Consider the following 27,548-nt stretch of genomic DNA (forward strand, 5'->3'; position numbering starts at 1 on the left):
TGTGTCTGTCACCTGTAGATACATAGTTGCAACAATGGGCTGTGAATGTAATAGCAGGAAGGAGCTGTGACATAGATTGATCCAAAGGACAGTGGACAAACTTGGGCAAGGAACCTTGGGTTGTGATCCCACCCATGGTCATCTGTGAATCAAAGATAGGAGAGACTACAGAATAGTGCCCAAGTGGCTGCAGCCAACCATGATCCTAGTTTGCTTTTGAGTAAGTGGCTCTATTTCTTTCTATTTTTTCTTAAAAAGCATCATTTAGTTAGAAGGTTAGCTGTCCAACTTTCCCTTAAAAACAAAATTAGAAGACAGTAAAGATGGAAGCTGTAGTATATACAAAAAAATAACCATAGAAGCAGTCAGGGTTGGCCTTTGCTGTAGGGTGGGTTCCCCTGGCAGGGAAAAGCGGTTCAACGTTGCCTTGCCTGGCCTTCTAAGAGGCTCAAAATAGTCAGCTGACAGCAGTTTAATGCCATTGTTACTGATAAAAACAGTGTTAGCATGGTCCTGCCATCGTATTCTCAGAAAATGTGCCTCTGTTAACAAGCACTTCTGTTCTCCCCTATACTGTTTCAAAGCTGCAGCCATGCTGAATTGTTACGGAAAACTCTTTTCTTAACTCCTGCATGTTTGCAGAGCTTTACATGCAGCCACAGAGCAGCAAGCCTCACTCAGTTTGCACAGCTTTTGACATCAGTCAAATCTTTGACAAATGCAAATTCAGAAAGAATAGTGGATGCTGGTGCCACATGGCTGGAAAGTTCAAAGACAGGCAAAAACACATGGAGTGTGAAGTAGGGCCCATGAGGGGTGTGGCCTAGGGAGAGTTTGAAGTGCCAAACAGGGTGGTCTGTAGGGGCATGAGTTTCCACATCCGTTCTGAAATCAACCAAATCCTCGCAAAAGTGCAACTTCAGTCATTACCTTTGTATACCACCCTTCATCCGAAGATCACAGGGCAGTTCACAACATTTTGTTAGAATTACTGGAGCAGCATAGTCCTCCACCTGTGGGTGTCAGTAGCCCTGTCCATTGTTGATTGGATAGATATGTTTTGGGTACTACTCTAGCTACTCAGCCTGTGTCATGCTGGGAGGAAGGAGGAAAGAGGAGCCAGCCTTGTTTGAGCATCCAGGAAATGGGGAAGGCTGTTAAGGGGGAACAAATAGTAATTTCCCCTCTCTCTGCTGCTTCTGAAAGTCTGTGAACTGTTGTGTATATATAGATATACACACATGTACACACACACATACACAGGTCCTTTCATTGGACTTAATTTGTGACATTTTGGTACATAGGTTGCTAAAAGTATATTAAATTCCTTACCCTCCACCCGCTGTAAAAATGGAATTAAACACTAGTTTTTTCAAAATGCAGATTGAGATTTTAAAACTTATGTTACACACCTCACTGTTTGGTGCTTTTAAAGCTCTCTAAAAAGAGTCAATAGCTGTGAAATCCAAAATTTGTTGACTAACACCAAGTCCTAAGTGGCTGCTCCATGAGAGCTATATGGGCCAGTTAAAGGTAAGGTCATGGTTAGAGACATAGCATTTCCAGAAAGTTTGAAGCCATGTTGTGTGTGTGAATATATTTTTTCCATTTTTCCCAGGAAAAAAACAGAAATTTGGGGGGAAAATAATTCTGTTTTATATATATACATACACAGAGATGAGAAAGAGATCACCTTTTCAGTTTAATTACAATTTGAATTTACTTTTTACTTTTTTTGCTGTTTGTTTTTTTTAAAGTTACAAATGAAAGTACAAGCTGCTGAGCAGTAAGGAATCTCTTTGGTTTTGCCAGTTTATGAGGAACAGGCAAATGATAATAATAAAAAGAAGAAGAAACAATTAATATTTGTGAAACAAAGAACAATATTATGTCTCCTCCAGTTCTCCATAGTGAAATTTAATGTCTCATTTTCTGAGCTATTGCTATGAATTTCAGTTCCTGCGTCTTCTGCTTCTTCATATTTGTCATCACCATACTTATAATGAACTTCTAAAATCTGAAGGTTTGCCTGTATTGAAGCAAACATCTCTACCCTTTCACAAGCAAATGAGGCACTGAAATCATCTTCCTTCTCTTGTGACAATAGCAGTGCCCCCTGAGGCAGAAATGCATCTTGCTCTTGCATCTGAGAGTTGAAGTCTCAGTTTACAACTCAGGACTTGATTGTCCTCAGTGTACAGGAATTGTAATCATCTGATACTGCGCATAGTGTTAACATAAAAGTCTTCCCATTACATAATTTTTAGAAATCATTTGTGGGGAGTAAATATATGAGCACTTTATCTAAACACTGTATTTGTCATTCAAACATAATCTATTTTTTTGAACAAAACAAAAAGCTGGGGGGGGGATGATTGGGAGGGATTCACCCTTGAAAAAGTTTCTGGCTTTTCCTAGGCTATCACATCTTTTGTCATGGTTGCAGCAGATGAGAATCTGTTTTGACTTTTGCTGAATGGATCTCAGAAATCTTAATTTGTCTTCTGGATTGCTTTCAGGAATATTTAAAGGGACGTTTTGAAAAGTTGTTTTCCTTTTCCTTAAGACACCCCCTCTCCCGACGACATACAAATAGGGTACACCAATGGTCTGCTGTCTCTTGGTGGGGGATTAAAGTATTCTTAACTAGTCGCCAAAAAACTTAAAAGAATATCAGTATTCCCAATTGAGGTTTAGGGAAGAGCTTCAGTATGAACAAATTACCTCATGTTTATTGTTTGGTTAAATCTACAATAATCTTTAGTTTATAAGCGTACCAGTCTCTGATTTTGAACTGCACTAAATAGGACAAAAGGCTTCTTAATATACTTTGAATTCAGAGATGCTCTGTGCTCTCTTTATAAGGTTTTTACGAAATTCCTGAATGGTGACATTCCATCTTAAGGGGTTGTAGTCATCTTAGCAGCCATGCTTTCCCACAGCACTGGCAATCCATGCAGTTTACCTAGTCGAGGGAATAACTTGTTTTCCCCTGCTGACAACCAGAACATTGCACAGATAGCAAATAGTGCTTGAACAGGAACAGAACCTTAAAAGGGGGAAGAATGAGTGCTGATCTGTGACCTCATTGCATCATGAATTGGAATTCAAGAGGAAGGAAGGTTCCCTGGAGAGAAAGCTGAGCTTGGATTTGGTAGTTTGATGATCTCTGGGTGTTTTTGGTGACCTTAGTACATGGGACAATGACGTAGTTTAAAAGGAAAAGAATACACAATTGACTGTTTTCCATTATTTGCAACATGATCAAGGTCCTTAAGAGACTTTTTTTGCATCTGAAACTCCTCCTTTGATGTTTTCTAGTTCTCCCATATCTCTTTACCCTCTTACGTTAAACATGGCTATGTAGAGTTTAAAATACCTGAGGAATGAGGGTCTGAAAAAAAGAGTTAAGAAGGTTGGGGAGTTAAGCGTCATGCAGCCTGAACTTCAGCATGTAAACTTATAAGCAAATTCCATTAAATTCAGTGGGATTTGCATGCTTGTAACGAACCATAGAACTGTCACCATAAATAACATTGTTGGTTAAATGACAAGCATGTTGACTGGCTCTCAAGAGGGTGAATATTTTTTCTTCTGCAGAGTGCCATAGTTATTTTTTTTTCCACCTCTGAGTGTCTTTCTTTAGGCTATTCAACAAAAGTTAGTTATTACCTGCCACTTACTTTCAAGCATAGAAAGGGGCAGAGAGGTGTGATCCGTACTTTGGGAAATACTTTCTAAAATGTTCAAGCAGATTCTCTTTCTCTTTAGCAGATGACACCAAGCCCCCACTTCCCCCCACCCTGGAGCCCACAGGACCTGCACCCCCCCTATCGGAGCTGGACTCTCTGCAGGACCCTCCAACTCTCAAACCCATTAGCGAAAGCAAGTCCTTGAACAGACTACATAAGCGGCTGAAGTCCGAGGGCGAGCTCTTTGATAAGAAGACACTGCAGAGGGAGAGCCACGCCTTCCAGCGCTTGCTCAGCGACAACGGCCTGAACGGATTGGCCCTTCAGGCCACGGGCACCTCTGCCAGCCCCCCGTTTAGTGGAGTGGGCAGGCGGACATCTGTCCTTTTTAAAAAAGCCAAGAACGGGGTGAAACTGCAAAGAGGTCTGGACTGCCCCCTTGAGAATGGAGAGGACCACAGCCAGAGTGGGCAGCTTTCCCCCTCCAGCGTAGAGGGTGAGCGGCCATCCCGGAAACGGCCACAGAGTGGGAGCTGCAGCGAGAGCGATGGCGAGAAATCCCCCAGGCAGGCAGGAGTGACAGGTGACTCCCCTGAGCTTTCATTCCTCTGATGTCTTGGAAAGCCAGAGATCCCCAGAGTAGAGGTGTCTTGTAGCTGCGCTGCTTGCCTGCTGGCAAGAAGTCTCCACGCCTTCGCAGCATTTCTCTGAGTCCCTTTGGGAATTGAGTTCTGCCAAATGTCTGTTGCATGAATCCCAAAACTAGCATCCAGTTTTATTGTACTAAAGGATGAGAGGAAGCTATGGGCTCTGGAGCAGAAAAGCATTTTATATTGCAGAGGAAGGCATATGAACCAGCCTATAAATCTGTGACTAATTTGGGAGTTTCCTTCCCTGATGCATTTACCATGCTAGGCTCCTTTTGGGAGAAGTGTAATACCTGATGGTTTGAGTTGCAGGGGAAGAGTAGGTCTCTCTCTTTTTCTTTGCACCTTTTCCAACCTTCAGCTGAATCAGATACACATCTCTCTCCATTTTTAATGTATGCATGTGTGAACTATTTATAGTGTAGTGAACCTTAACACTATTGAGAATTTTTCAGTGAAATCAAGTGATGTGAAAAGCTTACACCATATTCTTCTCCACTGTTTCTTGTTCCTGGATCTTGTGCAGTCATGTGCCAGAATTGGACAAATGGATATGCAGAGGGATAGTAATGGTTCTGTGGTGACTTATAGGTATGGAGTATCTGGAAGGAAGCAGACAGTGTTAGGGAGACTTTTTATAAAGGCAAGCAGCAGGGTCATAGTATTGATCTGAATGTGTCCCTGAGCTCAGGCTGTTTTGCACATGCTTACACATCATTGGAATAATATGCACATGATTACTCACAAGTGAATGTGTGATTTGATGCTATTGAAAAGCATACTGTTTTGTTTATTTATTTATCAAAATTATGTCCCATCTTTCCATCAAATGTTGCTCAAGGCAGCTAACAGAAATAATAAAAATACCATAGCATGTAATTAAAGGCATAAGTTTTAAAATATGTAAAGACAAAGCAAATGTGCTCACTTCTGCTTTCTTCTTTCAGAGTAAGCAACTAGCACATATCTTTTCTTAGTCATTAAAAACAGGCCCAGTTCTGAAGCTCTTTAGAGCAATCGGGTGGGATTTTTGAGCCATTCTCAAAAAGTTGAATGAGTAACTATTTCTAAAGCAGTATTTGTGCATGTGCTCATAGTGATCCTGTGATTTATCTTTGAAAGGGGCACAGAGAATCAAGGAAGCGTTTGGTAAAATAGTGCCGTGTAACCTTATACTGAGCAATTGTAGTAGTACCTGTCAGAGGTATGCAACACCTTTTTAGCTAGCAGTTACTGATGTTAAAGTAGTAGGTGGAATCATCCACTTAGCTACAACCCAAACTTAGGAATGCATGCTAGCTTACACTTCTCTATTTTATGGTTTGTGTGCCTCACACTGTTTCATTTATTTAACTTTATATAACAAAGACTGATAGTGGGTTACAATTTTAAAAATAAAAGCAAGAAGTCCAAATGCAAATCCTAATAAAAACATTTCCACAGGCCTTAACACTTTTGGAAGAGTCTCATGCTGAGCCTTAGCACATCCATAGGGGGAGACAAGTTCATAAGTTTGGAGCCACCACTGATAAACCTTATTGTATGCAGTTTGCTCACAGAGGAAATGAGGGTGCTCCTTAGTTTATTACAGAGCTGGTGATAGGGTAGAAGAAATAAGACTGTCTCTTTGATTTCTCAGGTGCCTTTATAGGTCAAGTGTAGCACCTTGAAGTCTCTGAATTGTATAGGGACCCAGTGCATGCTATGGAATACAGGTGTAACGTGCTCCCAGGGACCAAATTGTACAGCAGTATTAAGGCTTAGGTTACACTGATAATAGTTGATTCTTTGTTGGCTAAAATGCCTTTAAGATGGGCTGTGAAGGTGAGTTGTCCCCACTAGCTCCCCTCTCTACTTTATTCTGTGCTATGCAGCATCTTTGTGTGGTATCGCTTAACTTGTGTGTTACCAGTTATGAGAGTGATAACCCTATTCTGTTAGGATACTGCTGTGTCCTAGTTGGCTTGTGATGCTAGTACAGCTTGATAAGGTGCAACAGTCATTGCTCCCCATCTTAAACACTTGTTTGACAGCTCAGTGACTTGTGAACTGAGCTACAGGATGGGTAAAAGTGATGTAGGTGAAATTAGAGGAAATTCATTACCAAATGTTTCTAATAGTTGTTGTTTTTTTCAATTTGATTTTCCACTGATAGTGTACATTAGTCAGCAGGGGATCCATGGATGGAATATTATACAGCTTTCTCACCTGCTTCCAAATCTCATATATCATATTCTCTAAGTCTGGGGCTACAGTGAATTTTACCTGTGCCTGGGTTAAACTTCATTGGTGGAGTAAAGGATTTTTTCCATAACCAATATGTGGAAACTCAAGTCAAAAAATTAAGAGATATCTACACATGCAGCCCTTGTTTCATCACTTATTATTTCTCTTTGTCTCTCCTTGTCCTGTGATATTATAATACTTTTATGTATGTACTTTCTCCTCCCAGAGTTGAGGCCTGCTCTTTAATTTCTTTATTTCTAAATCCAGTGTCACTTGAATATGGAAAGGCTGTTAAGCAGATTGCACACTTGCCATGAGTGAGGGCTTTAAAAAAAAATCAAATAAGGAAGGAGAACAGACCTCTGTGGGTGACCAAACCTTCTGGGATTATGCAAGAGCAGAAACAAACACATTCACACATCCCCAAAGGAAAGTAATGAGGTCTCTAGGGGATTGCTGTGTAGTGGATATGAGCCCAGTCTGTGTTTAAAACAAACAGTTAAAAAGAAAAAAAGGAATTACTTGTGAAGTCTTGAGCTGATGACTGGGATGAGGGGCATTCCCAGTGCTAGCATACCTGACCATAAGGGACAATGCATGAAAAGTAGTACTTCTTTCACAAGGTACTAATGCCAAACGCCCCCCCCCCAAAAGCACTAATCAGGAACATCTCATTATATGAAAAACTTGGCATGCCCAAAGCTCAAGTTTCCTACCTATCAGTAATCATAACCAGGTTGCAGATGACATGCAGAATCAAATCCAGGCTAACTATACATTTAAGTGCAGACCTCTGGAATTGAAAATGGTTTTTAGAGTGCAGGGGGAGAAGCTTGGCAGATATACAGATGGAAAATGTGTCTTGTGAACTTTTGTTCAGGCTGAATTTTGACTTTGTAGACAAGGCAGTGCTTACCATAATTCGCCAGTTATCAGTGGGGTTAAGGAGGTAGCAGTTTCTGGACTAAAGGGAGGTGGATGAGGAACATTTCCTTGCTAATGGGTAAGAGTTGGTAAGGACTGTTCTACGAACATAAGAACATGGTGGGGGAGAACTCGCTTTGAACAAGTTCTTTGAACATAGTTGTTGCAAGATGCCTCTTGACTCCAACTGTGCACAGACATTGGGAATGAGAATTTAATGCATTCTTTAAACTCTTAAATGCATTTTTTCCCAACAAAATTTTGACATGATTCAAATAGTCTTGTTAGCTGCGTTGTAGAATTGTGTATGCAGTCTCATTTCTTTCATAAGTGTCTAAAGTGGGGACGGGGAGCAAGTTGGCCAAGTTGGATATTTTTTTACCTGCGTGTTAAATCACACAGGTAAAAAAGTGGGTTCAGCACTTTTCTAGCAGCAACAGTTCAACTGATAGTTGGTGTTTAGGAAGCACTGTGCAAGGGGCTTTGCAGGCACTCTCAGTCAGCTGGTTGGGGGTACCTGCAGAGCTTTGCCCAAGCGTCACCTTTACCTGCCCTACACCTTATGCCAGATGTAGGGCAGATAGAAGTGACTTGGCTGAAATGGCCTCACAGACCAAATGGGGAGGCGTAGTGGGCCTAATTAGGTCTGCGGGCTGGACGTTCCACATCTGTGGTCTAAGGAACTTTTAAAATAGCATTGTATATACAGTTAGACTCATTCTCACATGCATTCTTCTCAGCACCAGTGACAAATGGCTTCAGGAAGCATATGGAAAGTGGGTCTGACTCAGAGTGCAGTTCTGGCCTCGGAAGTGGTCTCTCATCTGACATCTGCAGGTAAGTCTTCTTCCAGGTGCTTTCACTCAGAAAAAACATTATTCTCTTGGTAATTTTCCAGTCTTTTCTTTCCATTTATACTTTTAGGTGCCTCTTACATCCATATCAGAGGCCAGCAGTTTTTTAGTAAAAAAATCAGCATTCCAGAGGAATTATGGCTCTAATCTTGATTTAGCTGCATGTGTGCTGTTTAGCACGTGGCAGCTGAGGGGTGATAAGTTCCAACCCTTGTATTCTAGGCAGTATAATTCTAAGTAGTATATAGTAAATTGGTGACACTGATGCCTGCATTATTTTTTCATTCTTTAGCATAAGTGTTTTCTATTATTTTGTGTTTTGTTACCAGTCTATTGCTGAGATAAGCTACCTTTTGATCCCAAGATGGCTATAGGGTCAAGAGTAGACCCCAGTCCCTTAATAATAATTAAGTAGTCCCTAATACTTAGCACAGGGGACGCGGGTGGCGCTGTGGGTTAAAGCCTCAGCGCCTAGGGCTTGCCGATCGAAAGGTCGGCAGTTCGAATCCCCGCGGCGGGGTGCGCTCCCGCTGCTCGGTCCCAGCGCCTGCCAACCTAGCAGTTCGAAAGCACCCCCGGGTGCAAGTAGATAAATAGGTACCGCTTACCAGCGGGAAGGTAAACGGCGTTCCGTGTGCTGCGCTGGCTCGCCAGATGCAGCTTTGTCACGCTGGCCACGTGACCCGGAAGTGTCTCCGGACAGCGCTGGCCCCCGGCGTCTTGAGTGAGATGGGCGCACAAACCCCAGAGTCTGTCAAGACTGGCCCGTTCGGGCAGGGGTACCTTTACCTTTAATACTTAGCACAGGGACGCGGGTGGCACTTTGGGTTAAACCACAGAGCCTAGGACTTGCCGATCAGAAGGTCGGCGGTTCGAATCCCTGCGATGGGGTGAGCTCCCGTTGCTCGGTCCCTACTCCTGCCAACCTAGCAGTTCGAAAGCACATCAAAGTGCAAGTAGATAAATAGGTACCACTCTGGCGGGAAGGTAAACGGCATTTCTGTGCGCTGCTCTGGTTCGCCAGAAGTGGCTTAGTCATGCTGGCCACATGACTGGAAGCTGTACGCCGGCTCCCTTGGCCAATAAAGTGAGATGAGCGCCGCAACCCCAGAATCGGTCACGACTGGACCTAATGGTCAGGGGTCCCTTTATCTTTACATTTAATACTTAGCACAGTCTTGCCATTAGCTTGCCTATCCCAAGTGAGCATCACTGCCAATACCATTCTCCCTCTGGCTTTACATCCGAACTTTTGTCTGCAGAACAGTCGATTGAGAACCAGCTTTCTTGCAATGTTGGTTTGCTTCTGCCCTATCACATCCTGCTTCCAATGTCCGCAGCAGTGCACAGCCTGCCTGAATTAGCTTGTTTCCCACCTTCCCTGTCTTTTGCATCAGATCCAACTCTCCTAGGAGCAGCTGATCAGATCTATGATTCATATGAATTTCTGCCTTTCACAGTAAGGTTTTAATTGCTGCTCTGGCTGCCCACTTCTGCTTATTTACCAAAAGAAAGGCTGCAGAAGTCCCTTATCAGGTCCAGATGTTATTGCCCACAATGGCATTCTATCCACTCCTCTTCCTTCGCTCCGTATAGCTCAAGCTGTATTTTGGAGCTAAGCATTGTTTTATCACTTGGCTCTCTTTTCACAGTGGTCTGACTCCGCACAAACGTAGCCGAGGAAAGCCTGCTCTTGCACGGGTCCCTTTTTTGGATGGTGTAAATGGAGACTTAGAATACAGTAGCTCAGGTAAGAAAAACAGTGTTGGTGTTTCTTAAGCACAACGTGTAGCTATAATTTGTACAGCTAGGTTATGGATGTTATTTTTCCCTGTGGATTGTGCCAAAGGAGACTAAGGTTGCAATCCTTCCAACACAGGCAAAATAAGCATTGTTTAACTCTGAAACTTATTTCCAAGTAAGCATGCATAGGATAAGTTTCTAAGCATGCTCTTTACATTTGTTGCCAGTCTTATAGCTTGCCATTTCTATAACTTAAGAAATGGCAGGATCAGTTCCGCTGTAAAGATGTAGGTAAAAGAGTTTGGGCAAGTTCTATAATGAGGCTTTCATTCCCTCACCCCCCGCCCCCAAGATGTTATAGCTGTAGAGAAAACCTTGAAAATGTGTTGTCAATATATGAAGAAGGCTCAGACCACAGAGTGGGGCTAATCAGGGGTTAAATCGAAGGAGCAATATGCATTTGCCATGATTACTGTTATGGTTCCCTGCTTCCTAGTCCTTCCCCAGCTGACAGTCAAGTCTCCAAGCCTACTTCCTAAATGACCTGTGCCAATCAAGTTTTAGCATTCTAAATTCTTCAAAATGAAGTGTGTGTGATAAGGGGAAGTTCATAATTTGGGGAATAGAATAAATTTGGCAATGTTGCCTAAAATATATTTTCAGATTTAATTTCCATAATTTATTCTGGGCACAGAAATATTTTTGCATGTTTCAGAATTCAGTCTTTGTGGAAGTAGCTTAGTATGGCAACAGTCAATGGTAGATTTTACCTGCATTTTTCTCTGTGGTTGGGTCTTGAACCTTGTTCCAGAAAGGCTATGTATGCTCTCATCAGTCCCCTAAACAATGTATAAAGGTAAAGGTAAAGGTACCCCTGCCCGAACGGGCCAGTCTTGACAGACTGTGGGGTTTGTGCGCCCATCTCACATTTATTGGCCGGGGGCCAGCGCTGTCCGGGGACACTTCCGGGTCACGTGGCCAGCGTGACATCGCTGCTCTGGCGAGCCAGAGCCGCACACGGAACGCCGTTTACCTTCCCGCTGGTAAGCGGTACCTATTTATCTACTTGCACCCGGGGGTGCTTTCGAACTGCTAGGTGGGCAGGCGCTGGGACCGAACAGCGGGAGCGCACCCCGCCGCGGGGATTCGAACCGCCGACCTTTCGATCGGCAAGCCCTAGGCGTTGAGGCTTTAGCCCACAGCGCCACCCGCGTCCCAGGGAAACAATGTATACATTGCCTAATTACAATTGCCTCCAAGTGGTATAGAAGAATACTATGTTGCTGCATGTGGTGTTCATAAAACAGGGATTGTGAGGAGCATAAGGGAATTTCAGCCTTTGCCTGGCCCTGGAGGGATGACTGGGCACTGACCTCAGTGGGATTGTTGTTGGCTTTGCCATTGATGGCATGGGAGTGTTAGGGTGGCAGCTTGCATATGATGTGTATTGCGATGCAGGGGCTGTGTTCCCATTGTTATAAGTCTATTGGTTCCTCCTTTATGTGTGTGGCATGGCATGCACAGTCCCCATTAGGTGAGTATTCCCCTTGCTTCTAGAATGTTGTGGGCATGTCTGTTTTTACGCTGTTTGGGGATTTTCTTGTGTGTTTTTCTCCTTGTGAGCTGAGCACACATTGGATGTGGCAGCTATTCTCCTGACATAATGGTAGCTTGCCTTTGGTACTGGGTCAATGTGAGTATAAGATTGCACTGCCTGGTGTGCAATGTATTGCCTTTATACCAGATCCATTCTTACAAAACATTTTATCTACTTATAAAAGGAGGATGGTAGGATAGGTCTTTGCCTACCTGGCGACTTCCAGGTTTTCTGGACTGCAGCTCCCATCAGCTATGCTAGCAGAGGTTGATGGGCGTTGCAGTCCAAAGCTTCCCGAGGGCACCAGGTTGGCAAAGGTTGCCTTAGATATTGTTGTCTTATGCGAAATAGTTGCTTGTTTTTTATTAACATGTTTGGCCTGATTTCATTTTTCAACCTGCAAGTTTTATCAGAAGTGACATTTAAGATGCAGGACATGTTTCCTCAACTTCGTATTCATAAGAGCAGCCTTCATTTAAAGCTCTGCAATTGCTTTCAGTGAAAAATGTTATTGTCATGGTAGACTATGATTCTAAGGCAGTTCATATTGCGATTCCTTAGGTACAAACCTACTGATGCCCTTTGAGGAGCACACGGAACTAGAACCTCTGGAACTTGTATGGGCAAAATGTCGTGGCTACCCTTCTTACCCGGCGTTGGTATGTATACCTGGTTCAGTGCCACCTTCTTTCCATGGAGGACATCTTGGTGGCGTATAATACAGTGCTAAGTTCGAAATGTAGTTTCAGCTGAGGAGGGAGGAGAAGATGTCCTCTGGAAGAACCCTACACAACACTGAAGCTTTCATCGTGAAAACGTGGGGGCCTCTGAGCTTATTGTTTCATGGCTAGCCATATTGTTACTTTGTTCCTTCTAATCATCTTTAATGTTCTTTATGCATGCTCCATATTCTTTTTGTTAGCTGCCTTCCAGTGCTTTGGTGGAAAATAAATATACAAATAAATGACTCAGAATAGGTAGTAATCAACAATCCTCTATCACCATATGTTTAGCCATATGCCTAGTAACATCCACATTTCGAAACATGGAAGGATAAACAGTGATAAAAATATAATAAACAATTTTAACTAGAAAGATGCCATCTTGGTGCTAGGAAACCTGGGATGATTTCCTCTTAACCAAAAAGAAACAGACACCATAAATAGCATTATTGTTAAATATTTAAAAACAGCTGTGCAATATAAATACTTCATATGCCTACACAGATCATTATCTCCCTCACCCCCAGTGGGTCAAATTTGACAGGTGGGTGGGGAGCCCATCTGCCAATCACCTGATGTCACTGTAACGTAAGGTGACTCTCTTTTGCCTTCACGGTTTTGAATCATACTGTGTAGGCAAATGCACAACTCACGAAGCACCTTTCAGAGTGCTCCTCAGGAATGAATAAAAGCCCACTGCAAAGTGCTCACAATATTGTCGTGTCTTGGATTTTGTGTGTGTGTGTGTGTGTGTGTGCACAACTTTGCAGATTCTTTCAGTCAGCTGATCGGGGGTTTTTACAAACCCCTTTCAGCTGAGCCGGGTCTTTATCTGCTGCACACCTGAAGTCAGGGGCAGGGCAGGGTGTGTGTAGCTTGGTTGAAATGACCTGTGGACCAAATGGGGAGGCTTTGCAGACTTAATTGGGGCCGCAGGCCTGAGAGTCCCCACCACTGTTAAAAGCTAATAACAAAATCCACTTAGAATAAAACATTCAAAAATTAGTTTTCAAGTTAGTTGAATGAGATGTAAGGCACACAATCCACATAAGTGTGATAGGCATCATGTGTATGAATATATAACAAGTAACTTGCTTGTGCTTTACAATAGTCATAATTTAAAATATCAAAACAAAAAGTTAAGGAGCACATATAGCATACAGCACAGTCATTCTGTAAACATGTATTTATGCAACAGAAAACTCGAGTGAAAACTCCAACAATGAATCCCCCACCTATGCCCAAATGTCAACAATGCTGAGTCTAATTATCAGCCAATAAAAGCAAATTAACTGATAGCCAGCTTGAATCAATAGACTTGTACCATAATGAAACTGGTGTGAGTGAGAGTAAACTGGGACAGCTGGATATTGGGTCAGCAGGGATGGTGTACCGTCTCTTGAATAAAATTATTTAGAAATCTAATTTGCCCAAAATTACACAAGTTTCTGCTTACTTGTTCACCTATCGAATTCTTCGGTACGGAATAAGAGAGAAGCGCTTACTAAGTTTTCTCTAGACTGGAAAGCGTAGATGAATGGTTGTTATTCATCTTGCATTAAAGTACTTAATTATGACCAATTGAAATACAGAGTGAAAATAAGCTGTGTTTTCTGAACCTTTTAGCTAAAACAGCTTCCAGCCTTATCACCTCTAGGCTCTGCCCTGCTTCACATAATTCTTTGCCCTTGCTAACTTCTTCTTCACAATTTTCTTGGATCCATGCTGCTTCCACCTAAATGCTGAGATGGTTGTGAAGCTTGTTCCTTTAATTGCAATCAAGAATTCACGTTCAACTACCATAGATGAGATTTCTTCACTACTCACTCATCCTTTCCCTGGTTTCCTTGGGTGCTACAGAACAGGGCTTTTATCTTCAGGCAGAATTTCTAAGATCGGTGATGAGTTTCCGTAATATAACCTGTGTATTTTGCTTTGTGTTTTTAGATAATTGACCCTGACATGCCTCGCGAGGGCCTCCTTCACAATGGAGTCCCAATTCCTGTCCCTCCTCTGGAGGTATTGAAGTTAGGGGAGCAGAGGCAAGCAGAAGTTGGAGAAAAGCTTTTCCTTGTCCTTTTCTTTGACAACAAGAGGACATGGTGAGTAAATGTAAACAGGTTAAGAAAAGAACATTTTTTTGACTGCAGAGTATCAAGAAGTTATACTGATGAATTTGCAGCTTAAAATTTAAGCACCCAGAAGGTAGAAGGGAAGACCTGCCATTTCTTCCTTCCTCTTTTGGCACCAAGCAGAGTCGTTACACAACTTCCTTCTTTTGGAGGGTGTACATGTCACAGTGTTATTCATCAGACTTAGTTGACATTCCTTGAGGGTTTTGTTTCCAGCTAAAATAATAGCAACAAACATGTCTGTAAATTTGGAAATAAATCTTTGCAGTCTGGGAGAAAACTAAGGCTCAGGATCATTGGAAATAGATTTCCTTGTGTTTTCTTATGCGTTCTCATCCATAATTTTTGCCTCTTTATGTGCTCTTGAACTGCAGGCAGTGGCTTCCACAGGAAAAAGTTATTCCTCTTGGAGTAGATGACACAGTGGATAAACTTAAAATGATGGAGGGACGAAAAACCAGCATCCGCAAGTCTGTCCAGGTGGCATATGACCGGGCCATGATCCATATGAGTCGAGTTCGGGGAGACCACCCTTTTGTCACACCAAATTATCTGTAGGGACTGAAAGAGCCTGCTCTGCCCGTCCTGCTCTTTCTGGAAATAATGCCTGCATCTATAGGCACAGTGGGTCTCGGGTCACTGATCAGTAGGGGATTCTCCCCTGCTTGGAGGACGGTGTGAATGCTGTGTCTGTTTGCGTTCATAGCAGAGATGCACTATTCCTAGTAGCAGGGAAAGCAGCTGTAAAGTATGTGATATGTGCCATAAAGCCTGTCTGGATTCTTTCGGAATCTGTCTCAGTGAAGAGCCAGCAGGAAATGAAGTGATGTAATAGTCTGACTAGGAAGAGGATGTCAGGAGCAGCTGCACTGTCCTGCCGTGGCCTTGGTTATAGGGCAAGGGAGAAGCTGAACTCATTTGGCGGTTGGACTGCAAGTCTCATGAGTCTCTTGTGTTTCATTCTTCAGCTAGTCCCGAGTTCAGCTAACGAAGAATTATCTGGAGCCTGCCACTGCTATAAATAATCCTTTATCCTTTAGATGACTCTTGTGTGCCAAATTTAATATTCAACATACTTTTTCATGTTATTTTAAAAAGCACTGGTTTGCCCCACTGCATTTATACATTTAAAGGCTAGTCTAGAAGCCTCATGCCTAGGTTTATATAGGTTTTTATGTTAGATCTTACTGACAGGAAGGAGAGAGATAATATTTTGGTGGGTTTTCCCTCCTCCCTCATGCACATTTAAATGCACAGAGCTTTAAATATGAAGATGAAATCACTTGTGAAATATTTTGTGTGATTACGTTTATGAAGTAGTTCTTACATTTCAACTTCAGGTTAATAACATGTTTGAAACAGGGCAAAACAGTGTTTTAAATCTTCTTTTGGGAAGCACCTAGTCCGCTGGAGCAATGCTGTCAAGTACTAAGATTTACTAGGACACGACAAAAAAGAACCTTGTTGGTTTTAAAAACTTCTAGCACATAGCTTCATTTTAGGGGCGCCGCGTACAGAAGTTCTGTCCGAGTAAGAGCTGCCTCATTCGCTTCTGTACATCATCACCCTGACCCATAAAGCCGCATGATTGCTGGATGTCTATAGAGGAGGTTGGCTGTATGCAGAAACAGGTTTCCATGTGGCCATTGTGCACCTTGTAGTAGATGCAGAGATTTGTCCCCCTTTAAATGGTGCAGTACCTGCTTGCATAGAGTGCCATGTGTGTATTGCCGTGTGGAGCTTTGGGTCAGGGCATTAGTGTCAAACTGCAGTTCCCCTTTGCCCTCAAAATTCCCCCCATCTTATTTTGGGTTGAATTTGGAATGGTGTCTGTTTTCTTGCTCACCAGAACACCTTGCAGTTTCACCCTTAGCTTCCCCCATAAATATTTATTTCGCTATGAACCTTCATTACTGGAATCCGTTAAAGTCAAGTTTGCAACTCCTCCGAGAATCCTAGCTTTTAACTTGCATGCGCTGGAAAAACAGGGAAAGCTGAAGTTTGCAAGTTGACAAAGCATTTCACATTTGAATTCTGATTTGCCTAGATTTCTCTATGTCTTTTTAAGCGTTACAAACCAAAGGTGCAAAGCAAGATTGTAATTTTAAAATATAATTGTTTCTTTTCTTTTTAACTCAGTATTTTTTATTATTTTAATTTTTCTTCATACTAAAGAGATTGTGGAACAAAATGTTAATAATAAGGGGGAAATCACTGCCATTTCTATGTGGTCTACTTTTTTATGAAGTACCACATCTTATATATTGGGGACATAAAACCACACTTTATGGAAAATATCTGTAACATATAAAGAATAAGAATAGGATTTTTTAAAAACAAGTTGATAATGCCTAAAGAGTGTGGCTGTGGAAGGAACTTCTGTACATAGTTGTAAAATACCATTCTAAATTATTCAGGCCGATTGTTACCATTCTTGAAGTCCTCGGTTGTGTTGCTGGGTCTTTTGTATGCACAGTGTAATTAATTTAAAGCAACATACACTTTTCCCAGGTTGTAGCTCAGCTGTGGACTTGTGACTTATGTATAACTGTTTTAAGATCTTGCATTTTACTTTTTTCATTTTTTAAAAATTACATTTTAAGGATTTGAATTGGCTAGTATCCTGCTGTTGCTATGGGACCTAAACGTGACTTGTCAGTCTGCTGTAAAGCACAGATGGCTCTATTTATTATAGAAAGTGAGTTTATTTGCTTTCTAGAACTGTTTATATCAGATGGTATAAAAGAGGTAATAAAATTCTATGCTTGTAAAGAAAAAAAATATGCTAATTTTACCTACTATAATCTGACTGTCTGAAGCTATATTTTCTCTCTGAGAAATAAATGTTCTAATGTAAAATAACTAATTGAATTGTCTTGGGAAATCCTTGACCTGACACCTGGACTTCGAAATGTAATGTGAATTTTCCTAAGTCCCAAGCATTCAGCAGTTTTCATATACAGTACCTCCTTTCCTGGAAACCTGTGTGCTCCCAAAGCTTTTCCTCAATTATATTTAAGTGTCAGATTTCGTAGAATGTTGAAAAGTTGACAGGTATTCATTTCTTTAAGGAAAATGTGGACCATTTTCAAGAAAAAACTTCCCAAAATGACATGTCAAAAACACATCTGTAAAACAGCACAAAAATCTCAAAACAGGATTTGAAATCTTTACCAAAAGCCACGAGGACCAGCACTAATCCAGCATAAATATCAAAACTGGGCAAAAAATTGGTAGTAGTATCGGGAAATGGGAAGGTTTAAAATGCGAGGACACTAAACACATAAACCTGGAAAATACCTAAAAGGTGATGTTTTTATCTGTCACATGTGTAGTTTGTCCCCACTCCAGCCCTGCCAGTCCCAAACTTTCATGATTTTAGGCTTGCAAGGAAGAGCTCTCAGGCTACTGTGGTAAATTGAACTTATCGGTAAGCAGCTTGTGCAATGTTATCCACAACAAATCTTTTTCCAGCCATGGAAGCATATTTCCAATGCTTGTGGAGTATATGCTGCAGCAATCTCATGGTGATTTTCTGCCTGTTGCAAATGCTGTGTGAATCCACATAACACGTAATCAGTGTGTCAAACTGGATTGTATGAATTGGTTTACAGAACTGGGAACAGGCCACTTTATGGCATAGAATTAAATTAGTTCAGCAGTGGCTTTTGTCATTGGGTCTGCTCATATGAGAAGGACTTTGGAGAGATGTGTTTCTCCTCTGGTTCTTGGAGGGCATTCTGGATTATCCATGGCAGAAATTCCTCTTGCTGAGAGGGAAGTGACTCATGTTTCTTGACGTAGCTCCTTTAAGGAGGGACATCTCTCCTTTCCCCAACTACCCTACCTAGTGGCAGATTAATTATTGGGGCTTGTATCCCTTTGTGACCAGTTGGTTTTAACAAGGCAGCACAACCCCAAAGAAACATGTGGACCAATGAAAGCCATTCATCAAGGCTTTATTGAATCCTGGATGCATAATCAGAGAGATCAAGTGATAATAGCAATATTTCTCTTTGGTTTGGTCCCAACAGAATGAAGAGTTTGATCACATAGCCAGCTCATATTCTGGTAGTTCCCATGAAGGAGCATCTTCCTCACTCCATGCTCAGTACTTGGCTGGCACAGACCATAGTCTGCTGTAAGGACTGGGTGCCATTCCACCCATCCATGTACAAAACAAGAGTTTAGATGGAAGAATCTGAAGTTTGTATTGATTGATTCTGTGTTTGTAGAGCAGTGGGTAATAATCAAGTTTCACGAACATCCAAAATATTGTGACAGAAGTGAAGAAAGGAGCCTGATTGCTTCATAGGGCACATTTGGTAATTGGGTGTTAAGTATTTTATTTGTGATTTGATGTCTTGAAGTCATGCAGGAAGCAAGAGAGAAAGTCAACAAGTTCGCGCCTTGTTAATTTGATTTATCCTCCATTGTCCCTTCCCCCACTTACCACCTTCTCAGTCCACTTGGTGCATCTGTTGCCTATGAAAAATCAGACTATAATAAGCCATTTAAGGGTACAAGCCTGTATTTAGGCCTATACAGGCTGGGAAGCCAAAAGGTATAAGGTAGGAGTGGAAAAATGCTGGATACAACTCAACCAGTGAACATACGCCAGCACAACTTTGTGGATATGCCAGTGGAACTCCATGCAACACTGCACTGCCAGGACAACACTGCTGGTGGAATGACCAAAAAGGAGTAAAGACGTGGGAGTGATGAATGAGTAGACAGATGACAGCTCCTGTACTATCAACCCTACTAACATCAGCACAATACCATTTCCAGAACTCAATAAGGACTGGCTCCTTGTATGGCTGGCTGAGATGATGTCAGCCCATGATTGGTCGGCACCAGTAGTGTTGCCATGGGCACTGGGTGTGTGGCTGTTGCTCCATTCCATGTTACTTGCTCCTCAAATTTGTGCTGGGCTTTGCTAGATACTGTCGATAAGTTACCCCAAGCTTGCGGTGGTGCAACAAGACTAAGATTGCACTCTGCTTGTTTCTTAGGAAACAAGTATACCTGAAGGAGCGTCTCCACCCCCATCGTTCTGCCCGGACACTGAGGTCCAGCGCCGAGGGCCTTCTGGCGGTTCCCTCATTGCGAGAAGCGAAGCTACAGGGAACCAGGCAGAGGGCCTTTTCGGTGGTGGCGCCCGCCCTGTGGAATGCCCTCCCATTGGATGTCAAGGTGATGGACAACTACCTGACATTCAGAAGACATCTTAAGGCGGCCCTATTCAGGGAAGCTTTTAATGTATGATATTTTAGTGTTTTTTGGTTTCTGTGGAAGCCGCCCAGAGTGGCTGGGGAAACCCAGCCAGATGGGTGGGGTATAAATAATAAATTATTATTATTATTATTATTATTAGGAGCACAACAGTAGTCTGCCGCAGACTTCACCTCCCAGCTGCTTCTCTGAGAACAGCTTAGGCAGGTCACACCTCACCACATCACTTCTCCCCCAAACCATTACTTCGCTCCGTGGTTTCTGTTTAAAATAATTTATTATCTCTTAAATCCTACAAGGAATTAACAGCCCGATTTAATGAGTGAGCTGCCAATTTTGGAGTCAGAAAAAAAGGTAGAATCATAGTTGTGGAGGAAAGCCATCTCCCCTTCCTCGTTGAGCTGGAGCTTCAGGATGACCCTGCAGGCCTGGATCTGCACCTCTTCCTCGGGGTGAATGATGAGCGAGAGGAGGCGGTCAGCTAGGCGGGAATCGTCCCCAAAAAGGACCTCATGAAGGGACGACTCATTGTACTGCCAGCTCACTGACTGGTACTGGGGAGTCAGGCGACCCTCACAAAGCCGTTCCACAAATACCAGCAGCTCAAAGAGAAGGTTTCCAGGTCGTGAAGGTTGGAAGAGGTGGAGGAAATCTGGATGGACCTTTAAAAAGAAGAGCATAAGGTCAGCCAAGAGCATAAGGTCAAACAGATTCCTCACTGGCCTTGCAGACAACTTCATAGTCCAGAAAGTGGGAGAAGCAGCAAGAGGAACAGCCATTTTAGATCTGGTCCTAACCAATGTTGATGACCTGGTTAGTGGGGTAGAAGTGGAAGGATCATTAGGCGCGAGTGATCATGCTCTTCTGAAGTTTACTATACAGCGGAAAGGAGCAGCCAAGCATACCAGGACTCAATTTCTTGACTTTAAGAAAGCCGACTTCATAAAACTTAGGGAAGTGCTGGGTGAGATCCCATGGACAGTAATACTAAAAGGAAAGGGAGTTCATGATGGCTGGGAGTTTGTTAAGAGGGAGATAGTAAAAGCACAACTTCAGGCAATACCAATGAGACGGAAACATGGAAGGTGCCTAAAGAAGCCAGGGTGGTTATCTAAAGAACTTTTAATTGAGTTAAGATTAAAAAAGGATGTGTACAAAAAATGGAAAAGGGGGGAAACCACCAAAGAGGAATTCAAACAAATAGCAAGCACATGTAGATACAAAGTCAGAAAAGCTAAAGCACAGAATGAACTCACGCTTGCTAGAGAGGTTAAAAGCAACAAAAAAGGCTTTTATGGGTATGTCCGTAGGAAAAGGAAGAACAAAGAAACAGTGGGGTCACTCAGAGGAGAAGATGGTGAAATGCAAACAGGGGACACAGAAAGGGCTGAACTCCTCAATGCCTTCTTTGCCTCAGTCTTCTCCGATAAAGAAAACAATGCCCAACCTGAAGAATTTGGAGCAAATGATTCAGCAGAGGAAACACAGCCCAGAATAACTAAGGAGATAGTACAAGAATACTTGGCTAGTTTAGATGTATTCAAGTCTCCAGGGCCAGATGAACTGCATCCAAGAGTATTAAAAGAACTGGCAGAGGTGATCTCAGAACCACTGGCAGTCATCTTTGAGAATTCCTGGAGAACAGGCGAAGTCCCGGCAGACTGGAGGAGGGCAAATGTCCCTATTTTCAAAAAGGGGAAAAGAGAGGACCCAAATAATTACCGCCCAGTCAGTCTGACATCAATACCAGGGAAGATTCTGGATCAGATCATTAAGCAAACAGTCTGTGAGCACCTAGAAAGGAATGCTGTGATCACCAATAGTCAGCATGGATTTCTGAAAAATAAGTCATGTCAGACTAACCTGATCTCGTTTTTTGACAGAATTACAAGCCTGGTAGATGAAGGGAACGCAGTGGATGTAGCCTACCTTGATTTCAGCAAGGCATTTGACAAGCTGCCCCATGATATTCTTGTAAAGAAGCTGGTAAAATGCAGTCTTGACTCTGCTACCACTCAGTGGATTTGTAACTGGCTGACTGACCGAACCCAAAGGGTGCTCATCAATGGTTCCTCTTCATCCTGGAGAAGAGTGACTAGTGGGGTGCCACAGGGTTCTGTCTTGGGCCCGGTCTTATTCAACATCTTTATCAACGACTTGGATGATGGACTCAAGGGCATCCTGATCAAATTTGCAGATGACACCAAACTGGGAGGGGTGGCTAACACCCCAGAGGACAGGATAACACTTCAAAACGACCTTGACAGATTAGAGAACTGGGCCAAAACAAACAAGATGAATTTTAACAGGGAGAAATGTAAAGTATCGCACTTGGGCAAAAAAAATGAGAGGCACAAATACAAGATGGGTGACACCTGGCTTGAGAGCAGTACATGTGAAAAGGATCTAGGAGTCTTGGTTGACCACAAACTTGACATGAGCCAACAGTGTGACGCAGCAGCTAAAAAAGCCAGTGCAATTCTGGGCTGCATCAATAGGAGTATAGCATCTAGATCAAGGGAAGTAATAGTGCCACTGTATTCTGCTCTGGTCAGACCTCACCTGGAGTACTGTGTCCAGTTCTGGGCACCACAATTCAAGAAGGACACTGACAAACTGGAACGTGTCCAGAGGAGGGCAACCAAAATGGTCAAAGGCCTGGAAACGATGCCTTATGAGGAACGGCTAAGGGAGCTGGGCATGTTTAGCCTGGAGAAGAGGAGGTTAAGGGGTGATATGATAGCCATGTTCAAATATATAAAAGGATGTCACATAGAGGAGGGAGAAAGGTTGTTTTTTGCTGCTCCAGAGAAGCGGACACGGAGCAATGGATCCAAACTACAAGAAAGAAGATTCCACCTAAACATTAGGAAGAACTTCCTGACAGTAAGAGCTGTTCGACAGTGGAATTTGCTGCCAAGGAGTGTGGTGGAATCTCCTTCTTTGGAGGTCTTTAAGCAGAGGCTTGACAACCATATGTCAGGAGTGCTCTGATGGTGTTTCCTGCTTGGCAGGGGGTTGGACTCGATGGCCCTTATGGTCTCTTCCAACTCTATGATTCTATGATTCAGACCAGGTTGATTTTGTCTTAAAGGACAAGGCTTGGGCCTGTAGGTCCTACCCATCTGGATGACTAACTCCAGATTCTTTAGGCAGAAACTAGATGCCACCCTCCAGATCTTTCTATCTGGCCCTTTGAACTCCCCCTGGGCCACACCCTCCCCAGCCACATTCTGCCCATTTTTGCCTCCGACCCCACTCACTGCTGGTATGTGGTTCTCAGAAGGTTGCCCAGAAAGGAAGGCAGCCCTCAGGCTAAAAATGACTGTATCCCTGTTCTACTAGGAAAACATCCCAGGCAACAGGAAGGCAATGCACTTTTCTCTGCTCCGTTAATGCCGCTGCTTTAAGCTGCAGCAGACATGGAAGTCTAGGATTGCCGCCTTCTGGCACCTTTTGCTTCCTTCCTCTCCCAGGTTTCCCAACAAAGACAGGACTGAAATCCTTACCTGGCAGTTCATGATGTCAAATAACAGAGCTTCCTTTTGGGCTAGCGTGCCAAGGAATTTTAGAACCTGCACCTGAAAAAGACAGTTGCAAGTATATCAGCATTACAGATGAAGTGTCTCACTCTTGTTTTATGGCTTCCACTTAATGCCCTCACAGGATTTAGGACAGGGATGAGGGACCTGTGGTCGTCCAGATGTTTTTTGAGCTACAACTTCCATCATCCCTTGATGATTGGCCATGTTGGCTGGGGCTGTTTGGAGTCCCACAACATCAGGAGTTCTCCATCCCTGATTTAGGAGTTGGGTACAAGGGATAAGACTTGGTACCTGACACATAGTGTTTCCCATCTGCAGAATTTCCATGAAGGCCGGCATAAGCTTCTTCACCAGTGGAAATGTGTGATCTGACAACGGCAGCCCATTCAGCAGCCTCAGTCCAGCAGCATGTAAGTCGTGGTCCCAGATGCTGGCGACCATTTCGAGAACCTTGGGGAAAAACTCCTGCAGAAAACATAGTGATTTATGGTTACTGTGGGTTACTTTCCGTGACTGAATTGTCCCCTCTAGTGATGCATAAATGCCTCTTCCTTGCAGTTGTAAGCTGAAGCAAGAAGACCACCCATTTTCTTCTTCTTATGGAATGATGTGGTAGGAAACATACTTAACAGATCAGATGGCCACAGCTAACAACATTCAAATGTGCTGTTCATAGCTCAAGTACTGTCATGGATCTAACCCCATGAGCAGAGTTTTCATAGGACTTTCCATTACTTTAGATCCTTTCATAGCTTCTCAAAGAAGTCCGTTCACTTGTTCAAACCACCATAGAAAGATGAGACACCGAATGATGTCAAATGGCAAGCATTCTTGTGGGAATCAGTCGAGATCCACTGCATGTAGCCTGATACAGAAAAGCACTGTGGGGTACAAGCAATCACCTGAATCCTAATTCTAAACTTCCAAATGCCAGTGAATGCCTTGAGGGCATGCAGAGTCTGAATCTTGATGCCAATGTCTGGATCATCTAGGAAGGAGGCCACCAGTTTGATATCCTCATACGTACAGGCAGAAGCCTGGAAAAATAGAGCACGCAAAGTCAGAGGGATGTTAGGTTAGGTTTGGTTTATTACATTTATCTGTTGCTTCCCACTAAATAAAGTTCTAAGCCAGGCTTCCTCAACCTCGGCCCTGGACCATCACCCCTGACCACTGGTCCTGCTAACTAGGGATCATGGGAGTTGTAGGCCAAAACATGCAGAGGGCCGAGGCTGAGGAAGCCTGTTCTACGCAATTTACATCCCAGGTAAAAAAATGCCCTAATAAAATCACATATGAATTGAAAACATATTTAACAATACAATAACACGATAACACTCAGGAAAACAAAAGCACATTTGCTACTGAAAAATGAGAAGGTTAGTTCCAGGCATGCCTTCTTGGAGAGGCTCTGTGGGGTGGGGTGGGGGGCTACTATGGAGAAGGCCCATCTCTCATTGCCACCCTCTTAACTGTCCTCAGAGGGGGCACACAGAGAAGGACCTCATATGATGGTCTCAGGATCCAGACAGGTTCATAAAGGTAAAGGGACCCCGACCATTAGGTCCAGTCGTGACTGACACTGGGGTTGCGGCGCTCATCTCGCTTGGACAAAACCATTCATTCATTCATTCATTCATTCTTTCATTCATAGCACTTATACTCCACCTTTGTAGTTCCAGGCCAAAACCACTCAAGGCAGCTAATGGGAGATAATTGAAAAGACCATCGCAAGAAACAGCAAAATGCAAGCAAACAAGTGGCAGATAAAATTAACAAAAGAAAAGAAAAATATGGGGGGAGGAAAGGAAAAGAACCGAAACAAAAAAGAAGCGAGCCAGCAAAATTAACCCACATTCACACCAAAGGCCCACCAAAATTCCAGGTAGCGGCCAAAGGAGCCAGGTGGATTTCTTGAGGCAGGGAGTTTCATAGGGTTGGTGAAACAACTGAGACATCCCTTTTACATTCTAAGTCCCCCCAAAATGTGCATTCTTCTGAGGGATTTGCCTCTCACTTTGCAGCAACTAGCCAGAAGGCAAGACTGTTGGCCAAAATATGCCACCTTTGAATATGGCTTTGCCCCAATCAGTCGAAAAATAGGTGGGTGGGTGTAAAACGCTCCCCCATCACCATTTCTCCCCTTGTAATCCACTATCCTCTCTCTCACACACAGCTCTTTTTGCCTTAAAGCAGACTCCAGTAATGAGAGTCCTGCTGGGAGAGAAGTGGCTGGTGGGGGGGGGATTGCCAGTGGAGGGGACAGTGGAGGATAGGAGGAGAGTTTAAATCAAAGACCCATTTTTAGATGCACAGGCTGCCATCATCAGGTGTAGCTTTAGTCATGAACAGTGGCAGACTTTGGGCTCTCAAATTTCAGCAGCACCATGTGTGATGCTAAAGTTCGGTGCCCCCTCACCTCTCCACTCCGTTCTACAGCATTGCTGTAGTGCCCCCTGGCGCCCAGTGCACCCCAACCGGTTGTGCTACCTTAAAACTGCCTCTGTCCTGAACTTTGTTACATGGGTGAAACCTGGCTGGCCAACCCTCACTTGATTTCCTTGGACTTGCTCTTCCACCACTGTACTTTACATCATGCAGTTCTGGAGTCTCACCTCATTGTCCAGTAGATAAACACACCGGGTGATGCCATGGAGTAGCATATTCTTGGAGTAGTCATCTAGTTTTGGATTGAGGGTGTTCAGGAGTCCCCTGAGTTCTCCAGAGTCCAGCACAGTTTGACTCTGGTGCTCTATAGCGAGCTCTAAACACAGGAAAGGGGGCAAGGAGGCAAAAAAGCAGCGATAGGTGAGCTGAATGGAGCATGTCGTACTAAATAGAATAACGTGTTTCGACATGGGAAGCATCAGAGCTCAGTGGGAGAGCTTTTCTGGTGGGCAGATTCCAGGTTCAACCCTTGATATGTCTAGGTAGGGGTGGGGAAAACCCATGTTTGAAATGCTGGATGGCCGCTGCCCAACATTATGGACAACACTGAGCTAAATAGACCAAATACTCTCAGTATATGGCAGCTTCTGACAGTGTGTTGTCTTCTTCAAAGGTCATATGTTTATGCTATCTCCTATTTCAGCAAAGTCCTCTCTCAGAGCTGTCCTTCTCAGGAGCAGGACGTTGCCATTGCAAGGAGCGCAGCCGGTCAGAGGGACCTGATATTTAATTCATGGCAGTTCACATTTCATTAAGCAGATTGCTTCAGCCCAGAGAGATGCACAAAGCTAAGATGTCTACAACCGGCACTTGCAAGGTGGGTATTAGAAGACAACACAGACCCAAAAGAAGCAACTCTACAAGTATTTCTAAATCAGAGATGCAAATTTAAGAGCAAATATATTCCTTTGCTGCACGCTTTCAGAGATCATGTATGAGATTTAAATTTTAAAAACTGTGCCCAATCTGGCTGGGAGAAAGGCCTTGGGTGTGGCCTTTCTGCCTGAACTCTATTGGCCATTGGTAGATATCCGAGAGCCTGTTTTATAGCTGATTAGCAGAACGTGGCACCAAGAAATAGTGCATATGGCATTTGTTTCAGCAAATGTCTATACCATTCTCACATATTCAGCGGGAGCCTATCCAAAAGACCAATTCCCTCCATACTGTTTGCTTGGAGAGCCAGTGTGGTGTAGTGGTTAGAGCATTGGACTAGGACCCGGGAAACCAGAGTTTGAATCCCTACTCAGCCATGAAGCTCACTGGGTGAATTTGGGCCAGTCACTGCCTCTCATCCTAACCTATCTCATAGGGTTGTTGTAGGGATTAAAAATGGGGCGGGTGGGGGGTGGGGGAGAGAATCATGTACGCTACTTGGAACTCCAAGAAGAGCAGGGATATAAATGTGATAGATAGATAGGCAAATGGTTGTTGAGAGTTAAACCAGGGCTTGTGAAAACTGCCATGCTGGGAGCATTACATAACTCACTGGCTAAGGTAAGTGGCTCTGGGTTGTAGGGAGGGCTCTTGATCCCTGCCATGATGGTCTTGGCCATTAGGAAGATAGCTCCAGCTCCTGTTGCCGCAGATACCACGTTTTTTGTTGTCACCAGCTCAAAATACTTCATCTCCTTTCCTCGAGCTCCCAGGGATGTGGATAGAGCCCTGGGCGCTGACCTCAAGCAGGCCCTCCAATGGAAATACTAGATTGCTCTTGGCATGGTTTGTGATGTCACCAGATTCCACCAGGACATCTGTGACACACCGTCTGAGAAGGTGCAGG

General features: G+C 43.4%; 2 protein-coding genes across 7 annotated transcripts in view; one reads left to right on the forward strand and one right to left on the reverse strand.

Annotated features, from left to right (window-relative positions):
- Positions 1-17,399, forward strand: part of BRPF3 (bromodomain and PHD finger containing 3) — a 38,112-nt gene extending 20,713 nt beyond the window's left edge. For 3 of the 5 annotated variants that reach the window (XM_082228590.1, XM_082228591.1, XM_082228592.1), the window contains exons 8-13: positions 3,772-4,275; positions 8,230-8,326; positions 9,996-10,093; positions 12,245-12,342; positions 14,353-14,507; positions 14,912-17,399. In XM_082228590.1, the coding sequence (XP_082084716.1) occupies positions 3,772-4,275; positions 8,230-8,326; positions 9,996-10,093; positions 12,245-12,342; positions 14,353-14,507; positions 14,912-15,095 (1,136 nt within the window). In that variant the 3' untranslated portion in view covers positions 15,096-17,399. The remainder of the gene's footprint in view (positions 1-3,771; positions 4,276-8,229; positions 8,327-9,995; positions 10,094-12,244; positions 12,343-14,352; positions 14,508-14,911) is intronic. The other 2 variants (XM_082228593.1, XM_082228594.1) reach the window with 2 other exon arrangements.
- Positions 17,400-20,030: 2,631 nt separating this feature from the next.
- Positions 20,031-27,468, reverse strand: LOC309533794 (armadillo repeat-containing protein 12-like). Of its 2 annotated transcripts, XM_082225373.1 has the most exons (6): positions 27,255-27,466; positions 25,933-26,081; positions 24,220-24,354; positions 23,609-23,782; positions 23,282-23,353; positions 20,031-20,434 (listed from the first exon to the last, which is right to left on the reverse strand). In XM_082225373.1, the coding sequence occupies exons 1-6, from the start codon at positions 27,391-27,393 to the stop codon at positions 20,075-20,077; spliced, it is 1,029 nt and encodes a 342-aa protein (XP_082081499.1). In that variant the 5' UTR covers positions 27,394-27,466; the 3' UTR covers positions 20,031-20,074. The 2 variants fall into 2 exon arrangements, with proteins under 2 accessions (XP_082081499.1, XP_082081500.1); XM_082225374.1 differs by lacking the exon at positions 24,220-24,354 and having other exon boundaries at positions 27,255-27,468.
- Between the last annotated feature and the right edge of the window lie 80 nt (positions 27,469-27,548).

The sequence above is a fragment of the Podarcis vaucheri genome (assembly GCF_965113315.1).
Source record: "Podarcis vaucheri genome assembly, chromosome: 6".
In the NCBI taxonomy this organism is placed as follows: domain Eukaryota; kingdom Metazoa; phylum Chordata; class Lepidosauria; order Squamata; family Lacertidae; genus Podarcis; species Podarcis vaucheri.